The sequence below is a fragment of the Vigna radiata genome, unplaced genomic scaffold (genome assembly GCF_000741045.1).
Source record: "Vigna radiata var. radiata cultivar VC1973A unplaced genomic scaffold, Vradiata_ver6 scaffold_134, whole genome shotgun sequence".
In the NCBI taxonomy this organism is placed as follows: domain Eukaryota; kingdom Viridiplantae; phylum Streptophyta; class Magnoliopsida; order Fabales; family Fabaceae; genus Vigna; species Vigna radiata.
In genome coordinates, this window is record NW_014543261.1 from 210202 (window position 1) to 229379 (window position 19178).

Here is a 19178-nt window from a genome sequence, read left to right on the forward strand (position 1 = left end):
TGCTGACAGAAAAGGGTGAACTGATTGGGAAATTAGAACCAAATCCATAGTAAAGCATACACATATATATATATATATATATATATATATATATATATATATATATATATATATATATATATATATATATATATATATATATAAGTACTACAAAAGGACAATGATACAATTGAAAGTCCCTAAGGAGAAGACATAAGACACTCATTGAAGAAAGGACAAAAAATGGTTTCTGTAATTTTGAAGAAAAAATGAGATGCATTTGATCACTGAGTTACATAAGAGAACAAATAGTTTTTTCATTTATCATAACACTTTGTTTTGTCTGTTTTAAGAAGAACAACCTCTTACACAACAAATAAGATAGCAAACATACAACAAAATAGCACCATCGAAATTTAGAAACTAAATTGAAACTGTATGATGAGTGGTATTGGTTGATGGGTTGGGTGCACATTAAGTTCATTTAGGACCAAGCTACCTTATTGAAGCATAAACCACTAAAAAAAAAAAGACATTAACCTTAATAATAATGAACAACGAAAACCCTCACGAGGGATTTATAGTAGCCATCCGATTGAGCTCATATTGACTACACAGAATTGACCATTTATGAGCCACCTCCAACATTTGAGATTCCTCTTTCCTCGCATTTTCAAGCTTCGTTTTGTATTCTACAGTTTCCGCAATGCATTTATTTTTTTCCTCCTCGAGGGATGATAAGGCAACCTCACAAACTCTTATTTCTTCCTTCAACCTAATGATTTGTTCCTTCAAAACTACTTCCTTCCGTTGAAGTTCATCATATAAATTCTTTTTAATGGTCACCTCATTCGCACGAGCTTCAAGTTCTGCCAACTTGTGAGTGGTGGCAAAGCCTTGCTTAAAGGAGCATAAAATGCTTGGGAAGTGTCGGTGCATAGTGTCTATAATATGTTTGAGTCCATCTGATACTTTGACATCTTTGAAAGGAAGGTTGGATAGGAAATTAAGAGCAGACAAAAGGCAAAGGCTGTTAGTCTCAGAGCTAACTATATCCTTCAAAGACATCTTCATATACTTTTCTAACTCAGCAAGGGTCTTTCCAACTAGCTTATCTTCACCCTCTTTCCCCACAATAACTGGTGCAAATAAACTCGTGATATCATTGGCCCCAAAGTCTTGAATGATTTTAGGATGGCCTTCACTTTCTTTAGCAATGCGTGCCTCAATTTGGCTGCTCTTAATTTCACTCTGGGAGGAATAAGAAGAAAATATAATAGAAAAGAGGTTAACATCAAATCACAGTAGTTGCAAAGCATTCAGTTTCTTATCACCATTTTGGATGACTCATGTGGGAATTATTAGGGAGATATTATATAGATGTGACCTTAGTCTAACTTATATAAAGTATTAACACTACTTTTAACCTAGAATCTTAAGACGATAAATTTATAGTTTTTTTATTTATTTCTATTTAATGTAAGACTTTAGACTTATACTTAGATTATTCTCAACAATATCTTCTTAAAAAATGAGTATCTTTTAAATGATATATTTCTGATGACCTTTACTTATACTGCAACTGTTATGGTGTTGGATTGTGTTGTTGTTGTCAGAGCGATCTAAGCTTCTTACTAAGATGAATCATCTGTTATCATATAGGAAATTATAAGGGTTTTGGAAATATATGAGAGATATAAGAGATATGTTGTAGTAAGGAATTTATTATTTTATTTTATTCATATATTTTATATATAGAGTAAAATGTAATAGAATATTAAATATTTGCTAAATCTAAATAATAACTAATATCTAAAACTGAAAAATATTGCTAAAATCGAAAGATTTCCTAAAAGGTAATTTAAATAAAAAAAATTAAGTAAATATTCTTAACAAAATCTAAGTGTGATGATAACAAATATATTAAATATAAATTCCAACTTAGAAATTCTCTTGTTTTTCAATTCCACTTCTACCATAAATAATAAATCAGAATGATAACATTATTTTTATTCTGACCAAATATCTTAGAAATGTGAATTGCATAAAATAAACTTACAAGATATGGATATGATTTACTTAGTAAAGTAACTGTTGGATCCAACTTAGAGGTGGCGGATTCGGAAAGAATTGATGAAGCTGCCATATTGGTGTTCTTTGCTATGGTTTCCTCTAAAGCAACTTGCTCAATACTCTGCGCAAGAACAAATGATATGTAGCTTTGGTGTAATAAGTTGCAGATTTCATTTCTTTCTATTACTTATACTAGCATGGTTATTGTTGATGGCAAGTGGACATGCATATTAATTTAGAATAGTTTATGGTATTTTTGTTTGTCATTTACCTTAGGAATTTCACCAAGTGGTTTTTTCTGCTTCATCTGACACTGTTCACTAGTCTGCTGTGTGTCCACCAATTCCTAAAGAAAGTAATAAAAAGGTGTAAATTCACAATAGTCTCATCCAATACTCATAAAATATTTATTAGACTCACATTTGAGGGTGTTGGCTTTTCAACTGTTTGCGAGTTTGTTAATGATGTTGCTATTCTTGGTATTTCTGAAGTGAAAACTTCTGCAACAAATTCCTTCTTTGCTTCTTCATTTCTCATAGCAACGATGTGGTGATTAGAAACAACACCTATTTCAGCTTCTTTATCAACCAAGTCAGAACCTTCTTCCAAGCTAATCTTAGGCCCATCACCTCGTTCAGCAGCCTGGGAATCTGGTACCATGTCCCCTTTACTACACCTGTGCATCAAACTTAAATTCGTCGTCAAAGAACAAAAAACTCAAAAACTGATGCTATCAATCTTGTAAGAATTTCATATGCCACCAAATGTATACTCATCTAACAAAATAGTCATACCTCTTAGAATTCTCATCCATTTGTCTCTTAGCAATGTCCTCTCCTAGCTTAGAATCCCTCGCTACAACACGTTGACGCATTTCCTCTACCCATGAACTCTCAAATCCAATTTCAATAGCTTCTTCACATAGTCTATCGAACTCCTTTTGTCTTTGAGGAATAACACTATGGACACTTTCCTTCTGAAGGAACAACAACATATCTGCCAAAATTTTGAACCTCCAAGCTTGAAAGCGCTCACTAAACTTCTTGGGAGCATTCCAGAGATGAGGATATGTTGTAATTGCCTCCACCAGAAGAGAAATCTGTGCATCATCCAGATCAACAAAATGTTTATATGCTCCCAATCTTGTACGGATATCTGCAGAAGCTGTAAAAAGTTTGAGAGGGTGATATGGAAATATAGGATGGAAATGAGAAAATAAGAAATCAAAAAAAACCTGAAGAAATGTCAATATTGTTGTTAGGAAAAACATCTATTCTCTCTTGTTTATGAAAAAGGTTTAACCCTTCTTCTACTTGGCTTTCCACTGTTCCGGCCTTGCCTTCATTCAATTTATCATCTTGTTCAACTACCTTGGAATCAATGTGAGTTGCAACAGCATCTCCAGTGCCAATGTCTTCAACTCCAGTGGATGAAGATTTAATGCTCTCGTTTCCTAAGTCCTCAATCTCCTGTGTATTACAAATTGAAAAAGTACGATTGAGTGAGTGGCTCTAAAGTTTGAAAGGAGCCTTATTACTATTGCTTCTTCAAGTGCATATTGGTATGGAAAATCTCCTTTACGGTTTGATTCCTCATACACCAACTTTCCTTTTAGGAGTTAGTCTTAATATTACAAAATCCATTTTTATGTTTCAGTAATATTACAAATTGGAGGTGGGTTTCTAAATTCGAAAGCAGTAATATTGGTATTGCTAGTCTATCAGTGATATGCTAGAACTTTTCCAATAAATGTTTTCATATTTACAATGCAAAAGCTAAATTTGGTACGATAACTTTCATAGTGACTATAGTTCCTTCTTCTCCATATTTAGGTTACTAATTTCTATTTGATTCTTAATTAGTTGACATTTTATGACTTTATCTAATGCAATGGTCCTTTTTTCTGAATCAAGAGACAATTACAATTTTCTTCCTTCATTCCTTATCTTTGAGTAGTATACATCAACCATTCATTTCCTGTTAAATTACTTAGCAGATGTGCATTTGCTGTTAATTAAGGTGGCTTCTGTTGATCTACCAAAGATTATTTACTTTAAGAATTTTAATGGTACATTAATTTTAATGGATCACATTGATTTGCTTTAATAAAAATGAGATCAAATTTAGTACTTAAATTAAAAAAAGAAAGTTATTCTAATAATGAGACAGAATAGGCTATTAATTTTTTTTTATTGTATTATATTCATAGATTTGTTGGTCCTGACCTGTGATGAAGTGAACTCACTGCTATCGGTAATAGTTGAAATTCTTACTATGCGTTCAAATTCCCAACTACCAAGTTCTGTGTTTATGAAATCTGTAGAAAGATATATATTAGGGAATTCACGTGAAAATGAAATACATAACAAAAGGAATACAACCTCAACTTTCCATGATGGATCATTATATCATTACAATTAATAATACAAAAAAAAAAAATATAAAAAGTTTCATAATAGGAATTTTTTTTTTCACCAATCAAAATAGATTGGCGACTCTACATCTTAAGGACCGTACGCTTTACAACAGTGTTCTTCATAACTAAAATTAGTACAACCTAAAATTAAAAGCCTTGCAGCAAAATTTAAGTTAATGTTGTTTATTTTAAAAAATTCTGGTGAGTACTATGGGAATTGTTTACAAAATAAGGGACGAAATGTCTCAAACTATGCCAATATACATATGCAAGACTTATTTCAAATACATCATATTTTGTAAACAAATTTAGTTGTGGATTGTTGATTGTGGATTCAGAATAAGCGAATTCAAAACATTAGTTAATATAAGAATTATTTAATATTTCTTGACATCATAAAAACAACAAATAAAAATAATAAATTGTGATATTACACTAGGATAGATTAAATTACATACATAGATAACTAAATTGCAAGTAGTGCAAACAAAATGTGAAAATAAATAAAAGAGTCAACTTCTTCAAATAATTTGAGTTTCATTGTTGAATAAAAGTGAGATAAAAATTACATTTAATTTGAAACTAATAAACTTCCTTTTTTAGAGTGTATACGAGTTAAGACAAACATTTATTTAGAGAAGAATTAGATAGCGAGTTACCTCATTTAAATGCTGTAATAGTTTAATATTTATTCAAAAGTTTGACATCCTTCCATTAATAGTTTAAATTTGAAGACTTCATATAGTATTTACCTTCGGAAGGAAAATCTTCACAAAGCTTCTCAAGAGTAGTTGTTGAAGTCAAAGAGAGTTTTGGACATTCATAGACAATGCAATTCTTCAAATTATGCAAATCAATCTCTTGACTGAAGTTTTCCAGATGGATAAATATTAGAAGTTTGAGTCTTGGAAGCTCAACTTTAATCTTTCCTTGTTTACATCCAACAAGCTCTTCTAGTTCATTGGCTCCATTTATGACTAGAAGATGAAGATTGGGAAGGTCATTAGAAGCAGATCCACAAAATAATCTTTTCAACTTGTGGCAATCATCAACCTGCAATGCTTCTAGTTTTGGGAAGCATGGCCGAGGAGAAAGAATGTTAGACAAATTTTTATCCTCCACATCCTTTTCAATGATTTGTCTTACTTCTTTGCATTTGCTTATCTTCAAAATCTTCAACTTTAGTAAACATCTTAAAACGGACTTTGGAAAGACTACTTCCAATTTTGCACATTCAAATATTTCTAGTTCTTCAAGATTTGGGAAGGCAAAATAATTCTTTGAAGCTTTTTTATGACATCCAATAATCTCCTCTTCAGAGTCTCCATCTATGGAAAGAGGATTGGACTCGTCTTCTTCGATGATCTGCTTCAATTCCATGCACCTTATTATGGTTACGTTCTTCAACTCTGGTAAGCATCTTACAACAGACTTTGGAAAGATTACTTCCAACTTTCCACAATCCCTTATTTCTAATGTGGTAAGATGTTGGAGAGTAAGTGAATTGTTGGGACCCACCCAAATATAAGTCATTTCAGGTAGATTATACAAGTCCAACTTCTCTAACCTTAAACTCACTTGTTGGCCAATCATTTCATGTTCATTAAGACAAAAAATACGTTCTGCACGAGAATGCTTTATGTTTAGAGTTTGCAAAGTGGGGAGATGGTTCTGAATCCCTTTCGGATCCTGTAGGACATTAAGAGCAAATGTAAAAACATAAAAAAAAAAGAAAAAATAATTAATAATCATAAAAAAAAAAGACAAGAGTACCTTCGTACTTGTGATAATAGGCTCTCTTGAATTTGAAGGAATCGTCAAACAACTGACAAAACTATAAAATGGATAGAAACATTCGTTACACTCAAAGTCCTTCAAAGATGGCCACGTCAAAATGAGATTGTTGGTAGAACAAATGCTAACAAACTTTGGTAGATTACGAAAATAGAGTATTTCCAATGCTGAGAATTGAATATGAATCTCCTTGTAATCCTTGTTGGCTACGTGATATTTCCCAAACATATATTTCAATTGGAAACACTCATACAAGGAGAGTTCTTTTAAGTTAGGAAAGATAGCTTTCATATTGTCTTTGCCATATTCATCATCATCAGTGTCTATAATGTACTCAAGTCCATCACATTCCTTAACTCTCAAAATTTCCAACATCATCAATGATGAAGCAATGGACAGTTTAAAAAGGTAACTTGCCTTATCAAAGCCTTTCAGTTCAATTTCTCTAATATTGTGTGTCATAATCAAGTTCAAACCATGTGGTAGTTCTGAAAGACATTCGACACTTTCAACCGGGGGAACAAAATCTGAGTTCGATATCTGCAATTTATACACCAAAATACTTCTTTAACCAAACTAAATATTATCTTAACTCTAATTATTAACTTATTCCATTTATATCGCATTGTTCGTATAGATAAAAGTTTAAGCAATGTCTATAATTTTTTAGATTCACCTGTTTCTTCCCAAAAATAATTGCTTTCTGTTTAGCCTATCCCAATATTTAAATATTAAAAATTTATGTTGCAGCTATTGGTATGAATTCAGGTCACTAGTAAGTGGCAGGGCATTTAAGACCATTATTACTTTTAGCACTACATCATCTTGAAATTCAAATATTTAGATTAATTTTTGTAAATTCACAAAGAGAGAAACAATGTAAATGATGATTTTTCATACCTTGATTGCAATAAAATCCCTTTTTGTAGCTTCTGAAGCATCTGTTGAACAATTTATGTTGAAAAACACAACATATCTCCCAATATCCAATGATAGTGTTCTTAAAGATGGACATATCACATCATAACTACCAACAATGGTTCTGTTCCGAATATAATGAAGTTCAAGTACTTGTAAAGCAGGAAGCTCAATTTGAGTATTATTTGGACTAGAGAAGTCTTTCAAATGAGCAGCCTCTTTATTTGTTATATCATTCAATTCTCCAACAAAAGAAACAGGGAATATACCCTCCAATAAGTCACAATTACTGATATGTAGCTTTTTCAAACTTTGGAAGATTGAAATATCACTCTGACAATCATAGTCATCCTCAACAATGCTTTCCTCCTGATTTTTATTGATCCTTTCGTGAGTTACTATATCCTTCAAACTTTTGCAGTGTTCTATGAACAATTCTTCCAAAGAAGTCAAGGTCTTAGCTATCGATGCTGTAAAAATTGAGCCTAACTTCCCACAACGTTTTATCTTAAGGCTTCCAAGGCTGGATAGAGTTCCTGAAAAGCAATTATAAATTAAAAAAATATTGGTTTCTAGGAACTAAAATAATCGTACAAGACAGTTTCCTTTAAATAATTAAATTTGACAAACAAATTCACAAGCAAATGTAATTGTCTATAATTTTAAATGAGACCAATTTTGCTTGAAATGTATTAACAAGTAATTGATTTAAGTAAAAGTAGATTAGTAGTGTCTCAAGTTTGAACCTTACTAACGGAAAATAACATCGCAATGAAAACATATATAATTATTATCCTTAAATTTTTCATATATAATAACGAATTCAGAATATTTATGTAACTTGTAAATAAGTTCGAAGCTACATGTGTCACCATTTTTAACTAAGGAATACCATGTAATGTAACTAGGCTATGCTTCGCAACTGTTGTTGGAATTGAAGGGCTTACCTTTTTCAATTATTTCATCAAGTTCTTCTTTTCTATCTTGGTCCCTTAATGGAACAATATCTGCAATTATTTGATCTAGCATGTCACATTCTTCAATGAGGAGAACTTTCAATTGAGTTAAGCCTCCTACAATGTTGGCCAAGAATATATGTTTTAATTCTCGACAGCTATATACCTCTACTTCCTGAAGATTTTGGAAGATTTGTACAGGATGCCCACTGCTGAATTCATCTTCACTTTTCTCATCATATGTCAATATATGCTTCAGTTCATCACATCTTGATATTTTTAATATTTTCAATTGTACCAAATTTTGAGCAACCACATATGTAAAGAGAAATGTCAACCATGGACAATCACTTAAATACAACTTCTCTAAGTTCTCAAAAGGTCCATTAGCAGGAAGAAAACAATGCCATATAGCTTTTAGATTTTCCATGTTAAGGATTTTCAACGTATGCAACTTGGAAAATAGAGTTACGACCTCACTCGAGTGACTATGAGTGTCAATCAAACATTCTAACTCTTCAGAATCACGTATCACCAACATATTCAACTCATTCAAACCACCTCCTTCAATTTGAAATATATCAGGGATCATATTTTTTGCGCCTCCATGAATATTTCCTACAAATAGATCCTTTGCATTTTTTGCCAAACCCTTCATTACCTCATTTGATATGTCAAAATGGTTAAGTAATAAAGTTCTTCCATGAATGTAAATATCTCTATCATTATTATAATGATCAAAATTATAAGACCCTAATACAATTCCATACCTTTGCAGTGTTTCGGGAATGCTAAACGTCTTAAAGAATTCAATATTGTCTTCGCTGTTAGCATCCCACCATTCTCCTTCAATATCAATAATGTACAACTCTTCCAAATGCGGGATTCTCTTCATCACTTCAAAATTCTTCACTTTAATATCACATTTTTTCAACTCTAACAATTTTAGTGTAATTGCTTCAGGAAATGCAGGCAGTGAACAACCATGTAACTTTAGACTTTGAAGATTCTTCATACCGCCAAAAAATGAGAAGTCGCTCAATTCATAATTCTTAATGAATAAATAACGAAGATTTGTTAATGTTTTGAAAGATATTGTTGACAATGGTGTTTTTCCATCCTCATCGTTGATAAAAATCAAAACTTTGAGCCTTCCCATTCTTTTGAAAATTTCATCAAATCCTTTCATCTTTGTCCGTAAGCATAAAAACTCAAGATTGGAGCAATCCAAATCATTAGGAAATTTCGCACACCAAAGATATCTTACAGAATTTTGTTCGACTCTAACATCTTTCTCCACTTCACACTTTATCATCTTATTCTCATTTTTTGCTATTATGTGGGCCACATCACGAACTATGTCATGCATTTTGACACCTTCATAATCTGTATCCAACAACAAACAACAACTAACAAGCTTAATTTTAGCTGCAATCACTTCACTCCTTGCCTCTTCATATGAGTCAACTTCTCCAACTACACCTAACCCTATTGCACATCTGGTTAAAACTTCAACTTGAATTTCAGAATCTTCAGGAAACACAGAGCATAACCGGAAAAGTGATTTAGCTTCTTTAGTATCTAAATTATCATAGCTCAGTTGTAGACACTTGTAGGGATCAATCAAACCTCTTTCAATATTTATTGGCTTAGAATGTCTCAATTTATTCAATGCAACCCTCCATTCCGTCTCAACTTTTCCCTTCAAACTACAAGCAACTGCTGAAATGGCAACCGGCAATCCTTTACATTCATCGGAAATTAATCTTCCCAGATTCTTTAAGGTATGAGGGGTGGCTTCTGATATAAGTGCTTTATTTTGGAAAAGAGTCCATGCTTCTTCATCCGTTAAAATTGGCAAGTAAATATTTCTTTGACAATCCATTAAAGTACAAACTGCTTCTGATCTACTGGTAATGAGAATCTTGAATCCTTTATGGTGTTCAGAAGAAGGAATCCCAATATGACCAAAGTCAAGCTTCTCCCACACATCATCTAGAATTAAAAGAACACTTTTTTCTTGAGTTAATCTTGAGCACAATCTTTGGGCTCTCTGCATTTCTTCGGTTTCTGGAAATTCAAATTGTAGTGAACTTGCTATTTTTTCTTGAATCCTCCGTATTTCTACCGTACTAGAAACAGGTACAAAAAGAACTTTTTCAAAAAGATGCTCTGATTCTACTAATTTCCTAACCTCCATTGCTAATGTGGTTTTACCACAACCCCCCATTCCATACAACCCAATCATGGAAACATCATTACTTTTCACTGCATCCAGTAGTTGCTCGTATGCAGTTTGTCTACTCTCAAAATTCATGCATTTCTCTAAAAGCATATCAAGGGTGTTTGAAGGAAGCGTAGCGATGCGGTCAAAAGGCACATATTTTCTACCCTTTTCAATGAACTTTTCGAGGTCCATAGTTTTATTTGCTAAATTTTTTCCAACATGGTATCGCCAAATCCAATTTGGACAGTGCCCAAAGCAACAATGTTTTTTTGTTCTTGCTTCTTCCAGCAACTGATTCACATTGTGAACATCATTGATGGCATCTTCCAGCCACTTGTCCACAATTTCATTGGGCTTTCTCGCTTGCTTCTTGCCATGGGTAACGAATTTTTGGACACTATCTCTCGTTATAATCAAATTGCTCTCTTCTTCTTGAAGTCTTTTGACGAAATTTTTAAAGCAACAAGGATAACGTAATTGATTTAATGCTCCACACACTAAATCTCTTGAAACAGAAGATGCAAAACCAAACAGACACTCCATCAATTTATTCCAGCATATACTACTTCCTTAAACCTGAACAGAAAAAAGATAAACACACTTGTAAGTCTTGCAATTATATTTAGATGTATTAGATAACCAAATGATTTTAAAATAATTTATTTCATCTTTCAGTACATAAAAAGTTATCAAGTGTACGTAGTAATTAAATTTAATGTTTTCTATCCTAAATAAGACAATAAAAAAATCTAATAACTTTAATCATTGCTTCTAAAAATTTTAGGTTTGATAAAAGAGTTTTTAAATATATTTTACGTTTTTGATAATTTTGTCGAACATTTATTTTTAAATAATGTTTAGTAAATGTTTTACCCTCCCACCAACAAAAAATAAATCATGTTCAAACGTAGAAGTATGTAAATGAGAAGATTTGTTAAATAGAAAAAGAAAAGTGTACCAGTACAAAATATATTTAACCAAAGCTTAAACTAAAACGTGCGTTGTATACAAAATCTTCACTTTAATTACTTATTTTTTTTAAGACTAAATTAATTTTTTTCAACAGTTTTTTGCATCAATTTGGAAATTTTGAGTGAGGTGGGCATGTGTATCATAATTTATCCGAACTTCTATTATAAGGAAATGTATGTAACTTATCTAAGAGGCCAATTATAAAACTGGTTAATTATTGACAAAGGGATTAAATAAAACTATGAAGAATCTTATGTGAAAGTTATGAAAATATCAACTCGTGGTACTGAATCAATTGAGGAAAATACAAACTTCAATGATTACATAATATTAATTAGTTGAGTGTGAGTTGTTTGTGAGATTAGGTGGTTCAACTGTATTAAGTCCTATAAATTAAAGATTAAACAGGGGAGATCATCAAGCTCCTTTAGGACTTCTAAATACATAATTTCTTTCTGTTTCAATTTTAACTTGGTATAAAAAAAAGTTGCTAGTCTCTGTAATTTTTGGTGCATTTTGGTATAAAAAAGAGGTGCATGAATCCTACACACCATCGCCCAATCATCTGATCTTCTCTAGAGGATTACCATCTAACTCGCTAGAGCAATCCCAATACATACGTTCTTTCCACGTGTCTTATTTAGAGGTCATTTGGTGGACTCTTAGTCACAAAGAGATTCGCTCCTCCTTATGGATTGAAGGTTTTTCTATCGAACCTAGTTTTTGCCTTTAAAGACTATTGTTTTGTTTTCAGAATCTGTTTTTAAAATGTCTACTAGACCTATCATTTTTGGAAATCCTACCATTACTATTGAAAAACTAAATGGAAAAAGTTACCTCTGGCATTCATTAAAATATGGTTCTTTAGCCAAGGTCATCATGACTACCTTTATCAAGATGGAAGAAACGTGTCTCCTAAGAAGATTGAATAATGGAAGCAAGTTGATTTTCAATTGTGTCGTGTTGTGGCAATCTGTTGAACCGAAGCTTTTGGTTTTCTTAGAGCTTTTAAAATTTTCCACTTCTTTTAAGAAGAAAGCTCAAAATATTTATGCAAATTATATCCAATGTCTTTATGACTTTGTAAATAGACTTGGATCCCGATATGATATCCTTCATGACTGAAGCTTAGTCCATAATTGAAGAACTAAAAATGTTTTTGGAAGTAGAGTATCTGGATGAAATAAAAAAGAAACTTGACAAATACTATATGGTGATGATCTTTCGTGTTCTACATTTAGACTTTGATCATCATAGAAATCAACTATTAACCAATCATAAGATCCTTTCCATTGAAAGTTTGACCACAACTCTCCTTGAGTTCCAACAACTCAAAGCAAGGAAGTTCATGAACCTGTGGAACTATTTGCTATGGTTATCAGTGCACAAAGTGTAGAAAAATCGCTCCTAAGAAAATTATTTCTCCTGGCATGCTTTTCCTACCAAGACCGCCCATGTCTCTAAGGCAGAATTGTCGACTCCAAATTCACTAATGAAGAATAACAAGAGTATCTATGGTTTAAATCTAATAACTTGGCACAAACATCTGAAACTCCATATACATTAACAACTTACATTTTCCAATCAATGGAAGGTCAAAATTCATGGATAATTGATTGAGGCGTTTTTGATGACATGTTTGGTAATACCTCTTTGTTCTCATCTCTTTCTTTTCAAAAATAAAAAAGGAAAAACATCATTTCAAAATTATGACAAATGACTCTAAAATTTCATCAAAGGGAGTCGGTCAAGTTTCCCTTTCTCCTTCCCTAAATCTTAAATATGTTCTTTTTGTTCGTAATTGTGCTTATAGTTTGATTTCATTAAGCCAATTAACCAAAACGTTAAACAATTTAATAACCTTTGATTTGAAGTCATTTGTCATATGGGAGCATGGTTCAAGGAGACAAATTAGAAAATGATATGAAGTTGGAGGATTAAACCATTTTAGATCTAGTCTATATGTATCTTATGTTGCTTCTTTGAGTCCTAAACTATTAGATGATTGAATACGGCATCACCCTTTGTCAATATTAAAAAAAATGGTCTCTGAGCTTAGTAGTCTCCAAACCTTATAATGTGAATCCTATTAACTCGGAAAATATGTTAGAGCTACCTTTCCTAAAAGGCCTTAAGTAAGGAATAAGTATAGTTTTTCTATTATCCCTTCTGATATATGCATGCCTAAACGCATATCATCGTTTGGTTTAAGTATTTTGTTACATTTAGAGTTGTCAAAATGGGTCACAACCTGTGGGCCAACTCGGTCCACCACGGGTTCGGGTCGGGTCGGGTTTGAAAAAATTGTATTTTTTTTATTCGGGTGAGATTTAAACCCGACTCATGCGGGTTGAACCCATGGTGGGCCGGGTTGGCCCACCAACCCACTTATCTAATTTTATTTTATTAAAAGTTAATTTTAATTTTATAAAAAATATTTATTATTATTTTTTGCTTGAAATAATTATTTAAGTTCCCTATTTTCAAAATTAATTAAACACCCATGTTGGGAGTGAAATTTAGAAGTGAAATTTGTTTAGATTTAAATTATAGAAAGTTTATAATTTTTTATTTAAAAAAAATATTGTATTTAAGTGAGCCAGTGAGCCAACCTGTTTACCCATCAACCCGTGGTGGGTCGGGCTGGGTTCGAATTTTTCTGACTCCCTAATAAATGAGCCAGGTTGGGTTGGCTCACTAAGTGACCAACACGTGTGGGCCAGGCCGGGTTAGCCGTTGATAATGCTAATTCTTACCATTATTTAAGCATCATTTTAGTAGCAAAATCAACTCCTTTATAGCTTGTAACTTGCTTAATCCTCTTCTTTTGTCTTGTTTTCTTAATAAGTGTGTTTTAGGCTACATTGATGTAACTTCATCACTAATCCCATTATTTTGCAGCTAATAATATGCTTGGAAGAATCTCCAACAATGTAGAGAACTGAACCAGCCACAAAAGCAAGCAAATCTGCAGAAAAACCAGAAAAAGATGTTGTCCAGCAAAGTCAGGCTCGGGCGCCCCTTTTTGGCGGCGCTTGAGCACCACTGTGTCAGGTGCCAGAAAGCTGGTTTTGTGCCCCATTTGACTGTCGCGCGCCCGAGCGCCATTTTGCTGATATGGCAGATTTGCTCTATTTAACTCATAAATGCGAGAGGGTTGGGGTCTTTGGTTCTTTGGACGTGCGATTCTACTGCTGGAGCTCATGGAGGGCATGACTGAGCTTGTGGGAACATCTCCTCCTCTTCCTTTGGGTCTCCTTCTTCTTCCATCTTCCATGTTTGTAAGATCTAGGGTTCTCCATGGAAGTGGAGAACCAAACCCATCTTGTTGGGATTAGTTGTAGCCTTTGAATTCTTGTGTAATGGATGAATGATTTGATTATATATATGCCTTTTCTATCAATTGCTAGTATTCTTGTTTCCGATCTTAAAGCTTGCATGTAATAGGAATGTTCATGACTTGATTTTGGGGTTTCATGGATTATGGGGACGTAAGATGAAATCTTGAACTGAAATAAAAGTCCTTGTGGTCATTGATTCTAGGGATGGAAGATGATTCACACGTTGTCTTAAGATCTTAGCTCATTAATGCGGGTTTGCTTGTTAGGTTGCCAAGGGATTGAGATTTAATGAGAAAACCTAGGCTCTTTCACCTAAGGGATTAGGGCTAGAGTGTTTTAGTGGATTGACTTTAGTAAATTGATGGAGAAGAGATGAAATTGGGTGTACACAGGAGTGAATTGGTGAAAACTAACCTTAGCAATGTCATTTCATACCATTTCTAGCCTTGTCCATTTCTAAGTGCCTTCAAACACCAAAGTCCAACCATGTAATTATGTGTTAATTTATCTTTTTGCACATGATTGTAAATGAATGTTGTTCTATTGAGTCTAGATGAGTTGTTAATCGCACAATTCTCTAGTATTACGAGTCTCTTGGGAAAATGATACCTGGTCTTACCGGTTTTATTACTTGAACGATTTGGTGCACTTGCCGAACCATCAACAGCTGTTTTCACAGCTCTAGTTACATTCATTGATGAATATTCAAGATGTACTTGGGTTTGTCCAATGAAAGATTGTTCTAAATTGATGTCTATCTTTATATCCTTTTGTAACGAAATACAGAATAAATTCGGCCAAGTGATTAAAATATTAAGAAGTGAAAATGTCAAATAATATGTACTTTTTATCCAATTTTTCTAAAGTCTTAAGTTCTCATGGTATATTACATCAGTTTACTTCTCCTCGCACATCACAACAAAATGATATAGCAAAAGGAAAAAAATAAACAATACTCATAATGTATTGCTTGGTGCAAATATTATTTCTCAACTTTGGGAGATGTCATCCTAACTACATGTTTTCTTATTAACAAGATGTCATCCTCCTCTCTCAATAATAAGGTTCCTTTTTTCATTGTTTTTCCAAATGACCCTCTTTTTCACATTTCTCCTCGTCTATTTGGTTGTGTATATTTTGTTCATGACATGACTCAAGAGTTAGATAAACTATCTACTCGTACTATCAAATGTGCCTTCTTAGACTATTCATGACTTCAAAGGGGATACTAGCGTTACTCTCCTGAAACTAACAAGTACTACATATTTGCAAATGTCACATTCTTTAAACAAACTCCTTACTTTTCTTCATATATTCAAGATGTTCATGTCATTGACATGTCCTCCCTATACCTTTAGTTAAGTATAATATTTCCTGTGTAATTTCCAATTTTAGTCTTAATTAAAGTCCTCATGAACCATCATCTTCACTTATTGATTCCACCTACATGTGACATTAATTGATAATCTAGTTATCCAAGAACAAGATGAATCTCCTACTTTAATTCTTCTCCATCCTCACTCAATACCACGACTTCCGGTGAAAATTATTCAAGATAACTCATTGTTATCAGAAAAGGTCTTCATTCCACTCGAAACCCACTTCCTATTCATATTTTTTTTTTAACTTTCACAAATTGTCATTTTCCTATTGCTCTTTTTTATCTTCGGTGTCCTTTATTACCATTTCCAAAAATATGAATCAAAGCACTTGATGTCCTAGATGGTGACAAATTATGATTGTTGAAATAGAGGCTCTTAATCAGAATAATAGTTAGGTATCAGTTTCTCTTCCACGGGAAAAAAAGGAAGTTGGATGTCGATAGGTATGTGCCATTAAAGTAGAACCTAATGGTGAAGTTGATTGGCTCAAAACCTGATTGGTTGCAAAGGGGTACACTCATATTCACAGAGTTTGTTGGATCAAATGACCAACTAGCATGTGTTGACCAAATCCTTAAGGAGACCTAGAATTTAGTTTATTTGTCCTAGGTTAGGTATATAATTTGTATGCTCCAACTTGAGAGGGAATGTTAGTAATTAAATTTGTGTCATGTATACACAAGTATGTGTGAGTTGCGTAATTAGTTGTGTGTGAGTTGTCTTTCTTGTATAAACTTAAAGTCCACTTGTTAATAATGTGTGTTTAATTTATTTGTTTATTCATTTATATAAACATATACAATGACACATAAACCAAGTGGAAGAATATAAGGTTTTATGTCTCATGTTAACTAATGATATCAATGAAATAATGAAGTGAAAAATAGTAATATGGCTATTAAGGAGCAATTTTTTTATGATGACTACTAGTTGATGGGTCGAGTATAACAATAAGACTTGTATTTATATGAACTACTGTGGTAGAAAACAAGCTTTCTCGTATGTTTTTTCGTGTTACATCCATCAAGAAAGAAGATTGTAAAGTAGAGAGTCAAAGTGACTGAAAAAAGTTTAGAGTCATTCATCAAATCAAATCTCTAGACCATTAAAAGGTGACCTCTCGTGAAAAAAGTGTTGGAACAATTTTCTAAGAACTTATGGAAACAAGATGAACAACAATGTAGACTTGATATAATCTTCTAGGCATGAATACACACTTTCCTAAAAGCAATATTTCGTCCCTTATAAGAGTGAAGGGGATCACGAAATCCATTTTTGAGATACAAAGAAGAAATACAACGATGATACTCACTCTTAGTATTAACGTTAAACAAGAACATGATTCTCAGGAATTAATTTGTGTGTTAAGTGAATGACCAAATGTGGAGAAAAAGTCACTAAAGTCTCTCCTTTCAATAGAGCACAAGATTCCTTTATATAGATGTTGATCAAGCATCTTTCAAATCCAAGAGATATCAGATTCTAATTAGTTACATTTCTTCATGAATGATTGTAACTTTTCATGAATGGTAACTTTTCATGAATAATTATAACTCTTCATGAATGGTTGTAACTCTTCATGAATAATTGTAACTCTTCATGAATCTGAAAATTGTCTCTAATACTCTTAAATTCTAACAAAAAGGTACACATATCCTTTCTTTAATATATGTGAGAATCACATAATTTTAAAATCATATTTTGGCTTTCTATATCATGTAGTTATTCGAAAATCATTTAAGTTTTGTCATATGTTTTTCACATTACCAAAGTCACTAATAGTCTATTCTAGCAAGATTAGTTACGCCGATTGTCACTAGTTATCTAGGCCCCCTCTATTTCCATGTTTGTTGTCTTTAGTGTGAGCGGGTATGTTGGAAATCTCACGTCGGCTAGATATATGATCAAGTTATAATGTATAAGTACAAAACTCACTTTCAGAGTTGTATTTATGAGATATGTGAATGCTCGATGTCCTTAACATGATGTTTTGAAAATTCCACATTAGTTAAAGATATGCACAAATTATAATACATAAGTGAATGCAAATCTCACCTTACTAAATTGATTTTATAAAATTAAATTAAAATTAAGTACCACTACTTTAATACTATTTTAAAGTTGTTAAAATTCTATCTTAATGAAATTAGTTAGGTATATCAAACCTATCTCTTTACCATTTCCAATATTCTCAAGAGAATGTATTAAAAATTTCACATTAATGAAAAATTCATCCAGTTTTATGTATATATATATAAATTAATTAATTAATTTAATGAGATTGAATTAATGAGTTAAATTTCACTACTTAAATACTTGTGTTTGACTTAATATGATGATAATTATGATTGTTATTTTTCTTTATTAATACACTAAACTATGGGAAAAAAATTAAAAATTAAAAATACTCATTTAATTTCAAATAATTCATTGTGGTTAAAAATTAATTAGATTTAAATAAACTTTTGAACTAGTTACACTTTTACTCTCTCTTAGAAAGGACATTAGCTCCGTTTAAAGTAAAATGATAGCATTATGTTTTCTGAAATTAGACTGAGACCAAAGTGCTTTTAAAATTTTACACAAAAAAATTTCCATTTGTATATTAATTATCACTTTTTTTTGGCATTACGCATGTACCTTCATAAAATTAGTGAGTATCAGCATAATTTGAGAAAGCATATTGTATTGGCGAGAAAGAAACAAGTAGTCATCCATTATTTCAAAGAGACTCTGAAATGTTAAGTTACTGCAAATACAAACAAACATAAACATAAACACATTATCTACAAACATAAACAGTAACACAGATTAAGGTAGGAATTGTTTAAAAAGATATTTATAAAAATGCACCATGACTCTTTTTCTTCATATGTATCGAATATATTTTTTTTTTTATTTTTTAACTTTTAAATAAAATTATTTAACAACAAATTTTTAAAGTATAAATTTAGGTAAAACTATTAATTTTAAAATATAATTCAAATAAAATTATACATTAAATTGTTAATGCAAAAAAATTTAGTCTTTTTATAAAGACAAATTTAAATAAGTTGAATTAAAGTATAAGGTTTAGAACTTAAATTTTATAGATTTAAATTTAAAACACTTAAATATATA

At 32.0% G+C, this 19178-nt stretch overlaps 1 protein-coding gene across 4 annotated transcripts in view; it reads right to left on the reverse strand.

The window, feature by feature from the left end:
* Positions 1–219: 219 nt before the first annotated feature.
* LOC106753628 overlaps positions 220–19178 on the reverse strand; it is a 93017-nt gene continuing 74058 nt past the window's right edge. The window contains exons 3-14 of one of the 4 annotated variants that reach the window (XM_022777579.1): positions 18699–18807; positions 8128–10939; positions 7163–7716; positions 6242–6802; positions 5221–6157; positions 4278–4369; positions 3287–3521; positions 2847–3216; positions 2473–2728; positions 2324–2398; positions 2039–2173; positions 220–1230 (exon numbers count right to left, since the gene is read on the reverse strand). In XM_022777579.1, coding sequence (XP_022633300.1) covers positions 547–1230; positions 2039–2173; positions 2324–2398; positions 2473–2728; positions 2847–3216; positions 3287–3521; positions 4278–4369; positions 5221–6157; positions 6242–6802; positions 7163–7716; positions 8128–10906 — 6678 coding nt within the window. In that variant the 5' untranslated portion in view covers positions 10907–10939; positions 18699–18807 and the 3' untranslated portion in view covers positions 220–546. The remainder of the gene's footprint in view (positions 1231–2038; positions 2174–2323; positions 2399–2472; positions 2729–2846; positions 3217–3286; positions 3522–4277; positions 4370–5220; positions 6158–6241; positions 6803–7162; positions 7717–8127; positions 10940–18698; positions 18808–19178) is intronic. The other 3 variants (XM_022777580.1, XM_022777578.1, XM_022777581.1) reach the window with 3 other exon arrangements.